Source organism: Sinocyclocheilus anshuiensis, unplaced genomic scaffold, assembly GCF_001515605.1.
Source record: "Sinocyclocheilus anshuiensis isolate Anshui unplaced genomic scaffold, SAMN03320099.WGS_v1.1 scaffold420, whole genome shotgun sequence".
In the NCBI taxonomy this organism is placed as follows: domain Eukaryota; kingdom Metazoa; phylum Chordata; class Actinopteri; order Cypriniformes; family Cyprinidae; genus Sinocyclocheilus; species Sinocyclocheilus anshuiensis.
Window position 1 is genome coordinate 561,926 of NW_015557082.1, and position 15,977 is coordinate 577,902.

Consider the following 15,977-nt stretch of genomic DNA (forward strand, 5'->3'; position numbering starts at 1 on the left):
TGCCAGATCTGGTCCAAGGTCTAAACATCTTTCCTCCACTTTCGAAGGCATCCTCACACATTATGAAACTCTGCTAAAGCTGCACCGACCTTCCAGGCATTTATAAGTAAAAGTTTTTACTGTGTTCCAGAACATTAGCTGCTCTTTCCACTGAAGAAGATTATGTTTGAAGGCCCTGGCATTACTAGGGGACCAAGGCGCTGATGGGGACATTAAATACTTGCTGCACCATTATGGCCAATCTTTTCATTAGGAACCACAATTTCCTGTCCTATCATTCAGCCCAAGCTGGGACATATTAACCCAGCTCTGGAGCTGCTGTTCACCTGGCAATAAACGATTTGTGCTAATAGGTGAAACTGGACCAGAAACAAAAGCAGGGTTGTTTCGGACTTATATGCATTCTCAGACGAATGTACAATCTGGGAGAGAGTTTGACATACCCACTGGACTATGTCCCAACAGCTTTAAAATGGAATCCCCCATCAAGTACACTACCTAAAGCAGTAATCTTAGTGCTGTCAAGGTTTCTCAATTCATTCTTGTTTCTCACCTGTGCTTAACTGTGCAAACATTTTCTCCACTCACATACTCTCTGCCAATGCAGCATTGCACTTTCCAGAAACAGCAAAAACCAAGGATAAGATAAACATTAGCCTGCCGTCTAGTCGCCTACTTTTCGGGATGACTGGTTAATCACTAGTTAAAATGAGTAGTCATGCAAGTTTATACGGGAATGAGGGGCGGCAGGGATCAAGTATGCACCCTACTTTTTGTGACTCCTACAGCCAAGGCTAACTTCATTCTCCTGTAACTCCCGTGTGTCCAGCAGCGGAGCAGACAATATAGTGGGGGTAGGGGGCTGTTGTCCTCACAGAGGGCATAGTTAATGATGGCTGTTCTGAACCACGCGAAGAAATCCCCCAAAACAACCAATAAATCTGTACTCCAGTGGCTGGAGTCAGAGAGCTTATTAGTAGTTTGTTAATAAGGCTCCAGGGTGCAGTCAGTTTGGCATTTTACAATCCATGACTCTATTAAAAGTCAGACAACCATGCTTAAATAAATGAATCATTTCGATTTTTTGTGCTAAACAAATATATATCATGAGGACAACATTTTTCTTTGGGTTTTCTTAGGGTACACAAACATCACATGCTTTCAATCTGAGGTTTAGCTTTCTATAATAAATCAAACAGAGTAGCAGGGTGTGTCAATATATGAAAAATTATGAAACATGGATGTTTGTGAAGTTCACCTTTCTCTGACTGGAGATGAGGGGTTAAATAAAGGACATACTAGAAACTAAAATATGGTTTACGCTATTTTAATTAAAGCCAACTTCTTAGCAGACACAGCATGTACAGACTTCACACAGTAGAAGCTTACCACATGCTTCCGGAGGAATCTCTTTCCCCAAAGGCACTGTAGGAACCATCCTGCCTCTTGTATGTCAGTTGCCTCTGATAACCTGCCAGGTACATTAGAAGACCCAAGGCATTGTTTGCAGTGCATTCATACAGACCTTCAATCACTTTAAAACAATTCTTCAGAAGATTAATTATCAAGAAGACGCATTTAAGAATGAAAGCATGTTTTGTCTTGTACCTTGCAGTAGGTAGTCAGTGGCCTCTGCTTCCACCTCTGGGCTAAGCTGATGGGTTTTCTGAAGGTACTTGAGAACAAAGACGTTGGGAGCGAAGTGGATCATGTTCTGCTCCCCACAACCAAAGGGGAGTCTGAGGAGCTTGTCGAGATTTTTGAGGGTAGGCCCCATAACATCACCTGGAACACAAAAGACTGTGACAATAGCAACTGCATGTCTAAATTAAAGAAACTTTAAGGTGAATTAGTTGCTTGTTCTGTTGGGTGGCTAGTGGCTACACTATAAATTCTCACCAATCATGGCAGCGGTGGCTCTCTCTGAGCCTGGCACCACATTGTGGGGGACTCCCAGAGTGAAGGCCTCATTGTGGTTCTCATCTGCATCTTCTTTGCGCCAGATCCTGAACTCACCTACAGAACCCCAGCCAGTGGAGAAACCAATATGCCGCACCTGAGCAGGGAGTGGTCCAGCCCACTGCAGAATCAGGGTCTCACTGGATGGCTCAAGGCCATGCCCCACCTATCACCAGAAAGATTATGTAACCATAAAACCAGACTATGGTGATAAGCTGGAATTCAGGCTAGGCCAAGATAGTTTGTCTGGTCTTTTTTAGACTGTTTTAAAATGGTTTTAGGTACTTTTCAAGTGGTCCATCTGGAAGACCAGATAAACACAGTGAAGCATCTAAACTGGGAAGCACAGTGAAGGTGTTTTTTATTTGCTTTTAGAGCTTGTAAAAATGAAACACCCTAACAAAATGATGAACTGATCCGTGCATGACATGGTGGAGGTATGCATGCGCTCATTCAGAGAAAACCCAAGCAAGTATGACACACTTTAATTCAATAATAAGAACATGGAAACCAATTAAGTTCTACTCAAAAAGCAGTTTGATGAATACTGCATTTAACAAGCACAGGGGGCTCATAAAAAACAATTGCCAAGTCTTGGCAAAAGCTACCCACATCACCTTAAGCCTACATAGACCCAGTTTGAAATCTCACGTTAATAGACAGTCTCCCTATATTATCAAGATGTGTCATTATATTAGACCATGTACAATGGAACATGACTCAACATCTAACAATGAAAATAGGTCACTTTCAAAACAAATCTAGCCCCAGCTATATGCAAGTATACCAATGCAACAGAGTAGAGGTGCTGGATGTGAATATTTCTGTGCCAGTGCCAGTGAGAGCTACTCAATGATAATAAATCACTGGGTCTTTGCAATGGCATTAGCCAGTAGAATATGACCTCATTAGAATGCAGTGTTGGGAAGCAACTAACTAAACATAGCGACACTACTAACACAACTACATTTTTCAATAGCATGACAGTAGCTGAACGGTTCTGAAAATGGTGTAGCCAGTTTTCCAGTAACAAGCTAGAAATTTAGCACAACACAACTCCTCCTATAAGTCGTATTCAATTTTTCACTATCATCCCAGATATTTACCAACTGGACAAGACTTACAAAACGTACCGAATGGATTTTTGATAGTCATAAATGTTGCTAAATTGCGCTCTACCAAAGTGAACTGTAACTCAGCAAAACTTTTTCCCTACCGAAGCGAAACTTGGTAAGTGCCACTGCCTCCACGGTCCGAACAAACCTGCTCAGTTTGATGACAGCGACCCCTTGTGGTAGAGCTGCAAGACTCTGGATAAATTGAGAATCATGATTGTTTATTAATTTTTTTTCAAACAGAGATCACAGTTCTCCCATGATTCTGAACTAAGCAAAATAAGATGTCATTTACTAGAGGCTGTGACAAAAAATTAATTGCCCCATTCTATTCAAAAATGTTTCATTAATTTGAATGAATTATTTAAAAATATGTTTGAGTGAATGATTCAATGACTCACTCATAAATACTTCACTTGTTCCATTGCTGAATGAATCAGCATTTTTTTATAAATCTCTTGAATGAATGATTCAATGACAAATACATTTTTTAACAATCATGTCGCCACCTTCTGGTGAAACAATGTAATAAATATTGTAATCAACAAATGTTATTTGAAGCACCAATTTGAAGCGAAAATTGCCTTCAAAAGATGATATTTTCCATTTTGATCGCAACCATAGACATCAGTATTTATATCCTAACTATAAACTTTTATCCAAATACTTCTGTGATAATATGAATGATTGTAAGACAGCGATAATACTGTGTGGTTGAAAAGACTGCTTGTGAAGCCGTTTCATATCCAAACATGATAACTGCTCTCTTTGTTTCAGCGGCAGTGCGAACACTGATTTGAATGTTCTGATATGACTTTGTCAAAGGTTTGATAGACACAGACGAATCATTGTCATTTAGAAATAAGACTGCGTTTTGTGTTTGAATCGAGATCGCAGTCTTTTAATGATTAATCGTGCAGCTCTATCTTGTGGTCTTAAAATTATATAAATCATATTACATACTATAGTTTGACCTAAAGTCCCATCCTGAAATGCCATCTATATCTTAGGGTGTACAGTACACACACTAGGCACGGTTGCCTTGAACCAAGTCCGAACGCGATTATGCCCCCTCCCCACTCCCCCGCTGGCCTGCACTCACATTGCACTTTACTTTCCGGGCTGGAGCATGCTTTATGCTGCCTTCAAGTGCTATTGGAATTATCATAAATACGAGTTTCCTAATTAGACATTGGACATGAACGGCCCCTCAAGTCGTATTTACTACTGGGAAACACAGAGATTTATTTGATACTCGAGTATCTGAGTTAGGCGGGCCATAAACTTTAAACATGGGGAGGGGACAACTGCTGTCAATGCTTTTCTTTATTAGTTTTTTTTTAACAACAACTACATCACCTTGTCTTGTCGTTAAAGTAGTGCCTATTTATATACGAACAATCATTTTAAGCATATTGTATGCATTATAAACAGTGAAATAAGCATGTATTTAACTGAAATTCCAGAATTGTGAGCAAGCTGACTATTTAGTGGGGTGAATGTTTATGGTTATCAACCAATGGAATATTACATTTTATTCTTTCTGACAACAAATCATTTCAATGCGACAAGCTCGTAATCACGACTTCACAAGTGGGAAGCTTCACAGTGGAGTCCACCGTTTTGTTAACTTTGTGGTTAACAAAGTTATTCATTTGTAAGTCGCTTTGGATAAAAGCATCTGCTAAATGACTAAATGTAAATGTTTATTATTTTGAGTAAATATTATTATTCTCACAATATATTGCAGATATATCACTTCAAGTTCCCAACTGAACTGTGCTCTGGCTGGCCCACCTCTTCCAACAGAGCCAGGGATGGCTAAACCAACCACACGGTACGGAGTGATCACACTAGTCAAACGAACTCGGCTTTGGGGGTCAAACGCACTTGGGCACGGTTCAGATCGCCTAGTGTGAGTACACCCTTAGCTATCAAATCAAAAACTGCATCTCCTAATATTTTCAAGTCTAACTTACCTGCACTCCTCCTCCTCTCCAGCTGATCCAAAATCTTCGGAACTCATCCGAGGATAGGATTCCTGGCGTTGGGGCACTGGCTACAGGCTCTCCCATCTTACCCCGTGAGATCCAGGAGCGTGAGTTTTGCCGCCCACCCAAGACAATTTCCACCATTTCGGTGCTGTCATGTGCACTGGGCGAGAGGGCAATGTGGGCGTCGTTATGACTTTTGATGGCCACTTGTACATGCGTGACTTTCGCTGGCTTCTTGACGTATTGATACTCATATTTATTGGGTGTGGAGATATGGATTCGTTCTGCGAAATGCCAGGGAAGAAATATTGGAGAATAAACTCCCCACTCTTTGGATTCTAACATGAAACTAGCAAGTATTACTATCATTTTGAACAAATTAGAGAATTAATAAACAACAGGAAAGACCTTACCATTTGGACAGAAAAAGACGCTGTATGCGTACTCTCTAGGTAAACCTTCAGGCTATGGAAAAGCAAGAAGAAGGGATGTTTAAACACACTCCTTGCTCCAGGCAAAATCACATAACACGTCTGCACATTCTTTAAAGAATTTGTTCACTTACAGAATAAAAAAATCCTGATAATTTACTAACTCCTATAACATCCAAGTTGTTCATGTCTTTATTACTTCAGTCAAAAAGAAATTAAGATTTTTGAGGAAAACATTACAGGATTTTTCTCCATATAGTCGACTTCAATGGTGGCCAACGGGTTGAAAGTCCAAATTGCAGTTTCAATGCAGCTTCAAAGGGCTCTACATGATACCAGTCGATTAATAAGGGTCTTATTTAGTGAAACGATCAGTAATTTTCTAAAGAAAACAAAAATGTATTTACTTTTTAACCACAAATGCTTGAATTTTTATTCTGGAAGTGAACTAATTCTTTAACTTTGTAGCACTCACATCCTCTGGTCTGAAACACAGCAACAACAGATTGCCAGTGCTAACTATACAGTGCATTCCAATCTGAATGATTACATAATTCACCGGTTTGCAACACAACATATAGCGACAATAAGATCCAGGGTTCCCACCTCTACCAGCACACTCCTGCGCACATAGTCCATTCCCGCAGGGCTTCTCCTGTCCTCCTGTTCCTCACCCACTTTGCCTGCTTTGTTGGACTGCAGCCCATCAGAGCAGCAACTTGGCTCACTGTAAGCCACTGCGCGAGCTGCCATGGAAACAAATATGAGAAATGACAGATCACAATGATTTATTTGCATTGTGGGTGCATATGAGGGGAAGAGTTGGTGTTTGGAAATGTATACATGTACAAGTGCACACATTGGAGATTTCTGGCAGCCTTTTTTTTAACAAACCCTGCAATGTCTTCTGAGACCCTGATGGCCTGGGGATAATAGGATACACACATGGCTTCGCAGCAGAATGGCTGCTTGCCAGCAAAGCCCCTTTGTATGTGTGTAGTGAGAAGGAAGGACTTGGAGACAGGGGGACTAGGACAGAGCCATTGGGGGCCCATTGGCCAGCACTGACCTGCAAATTCATTGACATGCCACAGAGATGCATAGAAAAGACCCCCACCTCTATGCCCTTATGTACTTTTCCTTGTCTGATAGCTTAAAAGAACATCGTTGTTGTCCAGCATGGGTCATTAGATAAGTCAATGACAAGGGTTTCATTTGGCAGCTGTGCTTTGCTAAGGCCAAAATGGCAGTACATTTAAGAAATTACAGGCTGAAACAAGTCAAAGAGTCAAAATATGCGACAATGATTTATTAATATTCCCAAGAATGTTTGCAATGTCTTGTAGTAATAAACATTATGTAAACAACAGTGAGAACAAATACACAATTCTTGTCAAACATGAAGCAAGCAGAAGATTTATAAACTACCAGGCAACTGAATTTGTTTCTCATGATCCTAAAAACCATTTGATCTAAGTGTCCAGCATACAGGTTAACTCCTTCAGTACTGTTTAAAAAGTATCCCAAGATGCACCTCCTGAAGTTTTTCTGATTTCTTATACTGTTTCTGAGAAAGATTTGGTTTACCCATTGATTAAGTATTCAATGGACTAACCTGTGATATTGGCAGACACCAGTTCAGAAAAGAGCAGTACTATAAAAGTGGGCGTGGCCTCCCCAGGTGCCACACACTTTTTCCGGGTAAGATGGTGTTTTCCTGGGTGACCCACAAACTTGATCCCTTTGGGCACTGACACTTTCACATGGACCTATGGAGAATGAGTGTAAAAATAAGTCATGGAGTTTCTCCGTATCACACAAACACATGCGCTCCGCATTTTCAAACTTATAAGGCATGAACTCCCAAGGGCTCCTAAAGGATTCTGGGGAATTTTTAAGGTGCATTGCACATTTTCCATGCTGCCTATCTCATTGCCTCCCATCGTTCCTCAAGGATTCAACTCTAAACCCCTCAGCGCCAACACTGCTGCAAATCTTTTCTCTGCACATACCTCAAGTCAAAAATAAGCTGATACTAAATAACATTTCAGTCCACACGATATGAAGGCAGAAAATGGTTTACATAGCATCTATGGTAGTCAAAGACATTTAAGTGTCTTGTAAATGGTGCTTGTCCATGCAAAATTCATTCCCATGGTGCCAAAGTGTTGCTATTTAGTTACTAAGGTGTTCCGAGTTTGCTTGGGGGCTGCTAGGGTGTCTTGGGTGGTTGCTTATTGGCCCCAATTCTCTATGATAACACTGTGATATATAAGAGGTCATTGTGCTATAAACACATCCTGTTTCAGAATTCAAAACGTTATTGTTAGCCCAAAAACAGCTTATATTGAAGCCAAATTTTTAAAATGACAGGTTGTGGAATGTACCGTTGTATTATGTAATAGTGTGGCTAAACACCGCCTCCGCAGAAGATCAACGCCTGCTTCTACATCACTGCTTGTTTAGCCCCGCCCACCGATTCACACATGTAGTGTAAATAACAAGAGGCAAACGCAGGTCTACGCATAAACCAAACGATAGACTTTATTTGATGATCTTTATTTTTAGTGAAATGCCAGACCGCGTCAGTAAGAACTTCATTTTACCGTGGATTCATTTACAAACAAGGCACAATTCTACACAAGATTTTCAGAAAGATTGAAACTAAAAGACGATGCTGTGCCAAGTATATTGTAAATGTAACCAAGTAACTGTTTTCATTACATTTACATTTAGTCATTTAGCAGATGCTTTTATCCAAAGCGACTTACAAATTAGGACAATAGAAGCAATCAAAACTAACAAAAGAGCAACAATATGTAAGTGCAAATGACAAGTCTCGGTTAGCCTAACGCAGTACACGTAGCAAGGTATTTTTTATTTTTATTATATATTACGTGGTCACTATTGTCTGTTAAACAGATCGTTTGATATGTACTGAGTATTTATGCATTTTAAACCTAAATCACTGCAGCGTCCATCTCTGAAGGATGTAGCCTGTCAAACATAAACAACTTTTAGCCAATCATAGCAGTGGGCGTTCACTTCTGAGTCTACAATCCGCCACGTCTATTCAAACAGAGCATTCTGATTTGGGGGTAAAAACAGGACAAAAAATAGCCTATTGCTTCTAAATTCTAATGTTTTTTGATTTAAAAATCTTGATAACATTGTAAGTGGACCTTAGAGAACAGTACAATATAAAAAAAAGTTCATGACCCTTTTAAGATTGTGGCAAATGTTGATGTATTTTTCTGCGTAAAAGCACATGCACACACCTCTGCACATGTAGGAAGGTAGTTATACACTGTCAATGGGACTTTGGTTTGTTCACCACGGACGACGCTGTATGGCAGGGTGAAGTCGATGAAGAAGGGCTTGAATGTGCGCAGCTCTGTGATCTGAGCCAAGCCCAGGCCCTTTTCAGCAGACAGACCGATAGCCTCTGTCACCCATGTGGTGATGGAATCAGGGACGTCCAAGTGTAACTCAGCCTCTCCAGTAACACTGCTGTCAAAGTTACAATTTGCAAAAATTATGTGTTTATATATATATATTGCTTGGCAGTATAATGCAGCCTTGGTGAGCTTATATATATATATATAAGCTCACCAAGGCTGCATTTTTTGGATTAAAACTGTTTTCTATGTTAATATATTTTAAACTATAATTTATTCCTATGATGGCAAAGCTGAATTTTCAGAAGCCATTTTTACTCCAGTCTTCAGTGTCACATGATCCTTTAGAAATGATTCTAATGTGCAGATTTGCTGCTCAAGAGAGATACAAATCTTTTAGTCTTTGCAGTCACTTTTGATCAATTTAATGCTTAATAAAAGTAATCATTTCTTTTTTTTTTTTTTACTAAAATTTATATAACTTTAGTTAAGCAAAGTACTATTTTACTACCTGACGTTAAAGCAATGCCATATCCATGTCTCTGGGAAGAACGTACGCCTGCGGTTCTCTGCCCTGAAAAACACACACACTGACATAAGAAACAACTCTCTTACTGACCTTAGAGACAACCACCTGTGAGATTAACCTTATAATTTCAGACACTGCGAGCATGTGTACCGTGTCCCAGATCGGGAGTGCATAGCTGCCATTAAGGTGGAGGTGTGCGGTTGAAAAGCGGGCACGGCCTCGTCTGTGTACATCCCTCCACTCTGCCTGTGATTCAGACCCACCATATCGGTCATCACCACCAGCCCTGTCTCCTACAATACAGTTACATAAACATATTAGCCTTTAATATCTAAACTAGAGGTTTATGTTTTTTGAAAAATGGGAGACGGTGATGTTCTCACCGTAAAAGCAAAACGGGCATCTTTAGTGATGTCCCAGTGCCATGGAAACACAGAGGAACGTCGTCTTCGCGATGACAAGCCGGGCCACCAAAAATGTCCCTCATCTTTGGGTACCCCAAAAGCATCAGATACATCAAATTCAGCCAGTTCCTTGAACACCTGCAAACCCATAAACTGTTAAGTCAGTTTCTGAGCTATTGGTGACATGTTGGAAGGTTCATATGGGAACCAACCTTCTCAGGAGTGAGCTGGAAGCCTGGTTTGAGAAGGTACATGCTTTTGTCCACAGAAGCTACACACACACATGAGCCAGTCTCTGCTCGGACCTTCATGCTGACTGGACTGCCCGGCATCGACTCGTTTGAGGACAAAGACACAGAGACCTAAGGACAAGAAAGTCATGAGTTTGGAACAAGATTGGTTGGTGAACTGTGCCTTTAATAAATTATAAACCAGATTATTAAGTAGTGAGCTTCAACCTAACCCACCTCATTTTCAAAACGGGGCTGCACAGGAAGCTGCAGACTGTCAGTCACCCCCTCTCCATTTTCCCGAACATAGTAGACCAGTAGGCGACTGAGGGGGGCCATAGCAGGAGTCACGTTGAAATGGAGAACCGATACGCAGCTGTCTCTTTCAGCCTGAGAAGAGGACACACCAGAGTCTGGGCAGACAGAGGACACAAAGATGGACAGACAAAAAATGGGGAGGAAAAAGAGGAAGAATAGTGCCTTTATGAGCTAAAGGTAAGCTTCATTATTTAATTAATGTTTCAAAACATTGTGTCATGAAATAAGCAATATTATTCTCAGAACAATGCGCAGTACACAAAAGTGATGAATTAGAAATAAGGAAATATAAAGCATGAAGTATTTAAATTAAAAGTAACAACATCCACTACAATTGTATGAATTACCTAGTAGACAACAGTGTAAGTAAGGACCATTAGATTAAAGACAAAAACAAAGAAAATCAAGGTAAATATTTTTATTGTTTGTCATTTTGTCACAGTATGCCAAAAGAAAAGTGAAAATATAATTTCATTGTATTTAGGATATATAAAATTGTATCTGTAAAATGAACCTTAGCAAGACAAAAGAGTCAGGGATTTAAAAAAAATGTTTAAAACGTCATTTAATCACAGAAAACAGTATCAAAAACAGTATTTTAAAAACAACGTATTTTATGACCAAAAGTGCCCATAAGTCACTAAATTGAAAAAGGCATATTGCTGTAATTGCAATTATACTGACCTGAGTCTCGTGGCGGTTTGGCGGTGGTGTGAATGTTTGTGTCAAAGGTGACTGTAGCTCTCTTTTCACGGAGGGCCATGCTCTTGGCATGTGTCTGACCCGACTGCACAATATTCCCACGAGAGGCGATCTCGTAGTGCAAAGTGAAGTTACAGGGACAGGTGGACTTTAAGGAGATATCTGCTTCTAGTCCAATCTAGGCACAAACAGGTGCTTCCATGATTAAAGGTTGTTTGTCTTATCGAGCATCGCTAATTATATTGGCAGTGTCTCTTACCACAAGAGGAGCACTGGGACTTAGGAGCTGGATGTGGCACTTGCTAGGAGAATACCAGCTACTGATGGACAGATAGTTGGGGAGATACTGGTCTCCTGCAGGCCTGCCATCAATGGCAGTCACTTTTGACTGCAAGCAAAAAGAAAATAAATGAACTGAATCTGAAAGTTAGAAATAGACGGTACTGTGACTTGGACTGTATTTGGTGCTACTTCTACCAAAATATTGGTGAAAAGCTATACAAAAACAATTAATAGTACTTCTCTTTCAGACTGCATTCCTATCTTTCACAAAGCATATTGCACCAAACTCCAGATTTACACAGATGCAAATGTGCATCTTTAGTGTTTACCTGAAACGCGTCCTTCTCAATGATCAAACAAACCAAAATTCATGGTCAATAAAATCCAGGTTTTGATCAAAACTTCTAGTGTGAAAGTGACATTAGAGCTAGGGTATACAATCCTATTCCTGGAGAGCCAGTGTCCTGCAGATCCAACACGTTTGCGAGGAGGTTTCTAGTGAGTCTTACGACCTGGATTAGCTGGTTCAGATGTGCTGAGGTTGGAGCTAAACTCGGCAGGATAGTGACCCTCCAGGAACAGGTTAGGACACCCCTACATTAGAGGAACCGTCCCAATGGCACTTGAGCAACCTGGGAGTCATGTGCCTTGCTGAACAATGGTACTACTTCAATCAACACCAGTGTTTGAAACTTTTCAGGAATTGAACCTACAATTACTAGCCTCTTAAAGGAACACTCCACTATTTTTGAAAATAGGCTCATTGTCCTACTCAGCCGATCTCTGGGTCTGGCGTAGCAGTTTTAGCTGTAGCTTAGCATAGATCATTGAATCTGATTAGACCGTTACCATCTCGCTCAAAAATGACCATAGAGTTTCTATATTTTTCCTATTTAAAACTTGACTCTTCTGTAGTTACATCGTGTACTAAGACCGACGGAAAATGAAAAGTTGCGATTTTCTAGGCCGATATGGCTAGGAACTATACTCTCATTCCCGCGTAATAATCAAGGAACTTTGCTGCCGTACCATGGGTGCAGCAGGCACAATGATATTACGCAGCGCCTGATAAAACTCAACTGTTTAACTCTAGGTGAGTTGGAAAATGAGCCTATTTTCAAAAATAGTGGAGTGTTCTTTTAAAGGGATAGTTCACCCAAAAACGAAAATTCTGTTACATGTCACATGGACTACTTTGTCGATCATCTTGGTACTTTTCTGTGCCTTGACCGTGGTAGTTCCCTTGCTGTCTATGGGAGGGTCAGAGAGCCTCTTAGGTTGGCTACCCTTCACCACCCCTAAAAGAAGCGTCCAACAAATCTCCAAATCCCTCCCACTGACCTCCAGCCAGACGTACTGGGCAGCTGTGGGGATGGAGGGAATCTCAAAAGTGGCCTTGCCATTGCGTGAGACCAGCTCACTAGTGTAGATGTTGTCCTTCGGGGTAAGTTCGGCCTTAACCCGCACTTGTACGCCTTCCGCTGGGCTCCCGTCAGGATAGGTCACCTCAATCTGGGGTCAGTGGTGAAAAACGATCATTCCAAATTAGCATTGATTAGTAGAAAGGATAAAAGGAAACATCTCATCTGTTTTCTACCAGAAGACTGATCCTCCTCTCACCATCCCTTTGTAGGGCAGACCAGGTTTGAACTGCTTGCGAGTATCTTTGGAATACTTGATGTCAATGAGCTGCTTGTGGACGGGCGTTGAATCATCAAACATGGTCTGCTGTCCACCATCCACACTGCTCACTGTCACCCACATGTTCACTGCACCTCGGAAATGGTCTGTAACCTCTAAGGGCATCATGTCCTTCACGCAGAGGCTGAAAGTGGCTGAGCCTTTAATCTATGTAGAAGAAAAGAAACTTGTTGCAGAGAATTGCTACTTACTTTTGATGTTACAAGGGCATAGAGTGTTAAAAAGACTAACTTGGACTAGTTGGTTAACACTGGTTAGTTACTGGTCAATCTTGCCCCTGTCCAAATTGGCAATTTTTAATGTGGACTTGCAGTTTTGCCCATGCAGACCACAAGGAGTGGCTATGGACTACACCTTTGTGGAAACCACATGCCAGCAATGTCTCCTTTTGCCGAGCTTGCACTGGTCTAGACATTACAGTGGACTACTACTCAACAGTCTACATGTCGTTACAAGTGTGAAATTAGAGGTGGACCGCAAAGGGTGAGGCTGGCATTTGGGATAGAGCGCTAGCAGACCAGTGCAGCCATGCTTGCAAATCTTTGCTGGTGAAGACGGTCAACTAAAGAAGTTGAGCAAGTTAAGGAACCTCATGGAGACAACAGCATGCAAAACAGAACATATGCAAGACTTTTCAGCAGAGAAATACTTTATCATGCACTCACCTCCATTGATTTCACCACCGAGTGGCCAACTTCATGTCTGTAGTAGCCTATGCCATTGACTGTCATATTAACTGTTAATTTGCCCGACACTGGCTTTCCAAAGGTGTACCTGGAAAAAGGCAGGGTGAGTAAGAAATTGAAGGCCATTGTAAAATGACTAGCTTAAGGTGTCAGGCAGGTTTTTGTCCTATTACCTTGCCTTGACTGTGACCTCTTCACATGAATTGAGGTCTCGAATGTAGGGAGGGGGCTCAATGATGAGCTCAAACCTGGGCATGACTGTTCAAGAGAAAAGCAGACTAAAATCAATCATATTTATTGGTTTCTGTCCATTTCACTCTTGGATTGGATTGGAAGTTTTAGTCAACAATAACATTTTAGTTGACAATATGCAAAAAACAATTGTCCTTTGTTTTGAAACTGTCCTTGTTGTGAAAACCTGAGTTCCTTAAATGATACCATATTATGGATTCATGCTTTAGAGAGTGTTATTAATTTTCTATGTTTTAGAGACGATTTACTGTATTGTGTGGTTACATTTAATTGAATCAGTTCTTTAAAGGGGTCATATCAACCCTCTACGGACACCTTGGCAATTGAATCACCATTGGCTAGTAAATTTTTTAGTTTACTCGCCAGACTGATATACCATATATGCATGTGTGTGTGTGTGTGTTTTAAATTATATATATAAATAAATGTTTGTAAAATGGCACAGCTTTTTAAATATCTGAAAGTACTACATTCTTAACATCAGTCAGTCAAGCATTATATGATAATCAAGTATTATTTAATGGTAGAACTTTAGTAATTAGAATTAAAACCATGTATGAATGCATATTAGTAATTTTAACTGAACTTAGGACTGGTGGTGCTGCTTTTTTGGTTATTCAGTGTTTCTGTAAATAAAAATGTGGAAAAACTAACAATAATACTGATAAGATAATAATAATAATAATAATACCTAGAATTCTACTAATAAGAACAATATAAAATGCACGGTTCTGCAAGGATTAATGAGCTGCTGGATTCATGAATATTAATCAGGTTGTGCGCGTTCGCTCGAACTGATTTGCTGAAATCAAAACAGGGATGATAATAGGTGAGCGTCAGCCAATGAGATTGTCGTTTGTGCATTAGTTCCGCCCACTACCGGAGAACCCGGCAGTTCTTATAAGCTGAAGAATTACAAAGGAACGGCATTATTTTGACTGGAAAATACAACAAAGAATATCGTTTACATGTAGCGCGTCAATTCTGCATGTAGACTCTCTTGATCTCTCTCTGCGTGTGTGTGAGACAAAGTGACGGCAAGGTGTGCGCCTTTACACTAGAGTTCACGGTACGTCAAACACAGGTGCGTTGCACATCCATTCAGATGAACTGAGAAATATCACAGATCGCTTGACGGGGAGTGAAACTCTGAAGCGCTCAGTCAGTGTGTTCGGCGAGTGAAAATATATCTGTGCTAAACTTATACTTAGCATCCAACTCACACACTGGCGAGTAAAATCTGAGAATTTATTAGCCAGTGGCTAATATTAGACATAATTTAATCACCCAGAGTGAAGATTAGTCGCATATGCGAGTGATTTACTCGCAATGTAGAGGGTTGCCTCTACATATCTGTTTGCTGGTGCCCGACTCTTGCCTGTGTTGACCATGCCTGTAAATAAAAGCTTGCATATGGATCCGCATGCCTCTCGTCTCACCGACTCCGTTACAGAATACTCGGCCACACAAGGATCCAGCAGCTTTTCAGAGGAACATTGGCCAGGTATGGACACAGCACATATATTATTAACTCTTAAACAAGGCTCTCTCTCTCTCTCTTTCTCTCTCTCTCTCTCTCTCTCTGCGTGTGTGTGAGACAAGGTGTGCGCCTTTACACTAGAGTTCACGGTACGTCAAACACAGGTGCGTTGCACGTCCATTCAGATGAACTGAGAAATATCACAGATTGCTTGACGGGGAGTGAAACTCTGAAGCGCTCAGTCAGTGTGTTCGGCGAGTGAAAATATATCTGTGCTAAACTTATACTTAGCCGCCAACTCACACTGGCGAGTACAATCTGAGAATTTATTAGCCAGTGGCTAATATTAGACATCATTTAGTCACCCAGAGTGAAGATTAGTCACATATGCGAGTGATTTACTCGCAATGTAGAGGGATGCATTAGATGCGATTTCAATTTTTCCTTTCTCTTTGGAGTGTTACAAGCTCTTGGTGCATAAAGAAGATCTGTAAAG

General features: G+C 40.7%; 1 protein-coding gene across 1 annotated transcript in view; it reads right to left on the bottom strand.

Annotated features, from left to right (window-relative positions):
- The window catches only part of LOC107676967 (C3 and PZP-like alpha-2-macroglobulin domain-containing protein 8), a 48,640-nt gene that overhangs the window by 23,841 nt on the left and 8,822 nt on the right, over positions 1-15,977 (bottom strand). Inside the window, exons 9-27 of the mRNA XM_016471733.1 lie at positions 13,923-14,007; positions 13,729-13,837; positions 12,983-13,210; positions 12,704-12,874; positions 11,340-11,468; positions 11,063-11,258; positions 10,298-10,473; positions 10,043-10,192; positions 9,810-9,968; positions 9,577-9,719; positions 9,409-9,471; positions 8,778-9,009; positions 7,115-7,268; positions 6,106-6,245; positions 5,482-5,533; positions 5,054-5,352; positions 1,900-2,125; positions 1,609-1,785; positions 1,390-1,471 (exon numbers count right to left, since the gene is read on the bottom strand). Coding sequence (XP_016327219.1) covers positions 1,390-1,471; positions 1,609-1,785; positions 1,900-2,125; positions 5,054-5,352; positions 5,482-5,533; positions 6,106-6,245; positions 7,115-7,268; positions 8,778-9,009; positions 9,409-9,471; positions 9,577-9,719; positions 9,810-9,968; positions 10,043-10,192; positions 10,298-10,473; positions 11,063-11,258; positions 11,340-11,468; positions 12,704-12,874; positions 12,983-13,210; positions 13,729-13,837; positions 13,923-14,007 — 2,971 coding nt within the window. The remainder of the gene's footprint in view (positions 1-1,389; positions 1,472-1,608; positions 1,786-1,899; positions 2,126-5,053; positions 5,353-5,481; positions 5,534-6,105; positions 6,246-7,114; positions 7,269-8,777; positions 9,010-9,408; positions 9,472-9,576; positions 9,720-9,809; positions 9,969-10,042; positions 10,193-10,297; positions 10,474-11,062; positions 11,259-11,339; positions 11,469-12,703; positions 12,875-12,982; positions 13,211-13,728; positions 13,838-13,922; positions 14,008-15,977) is intronic.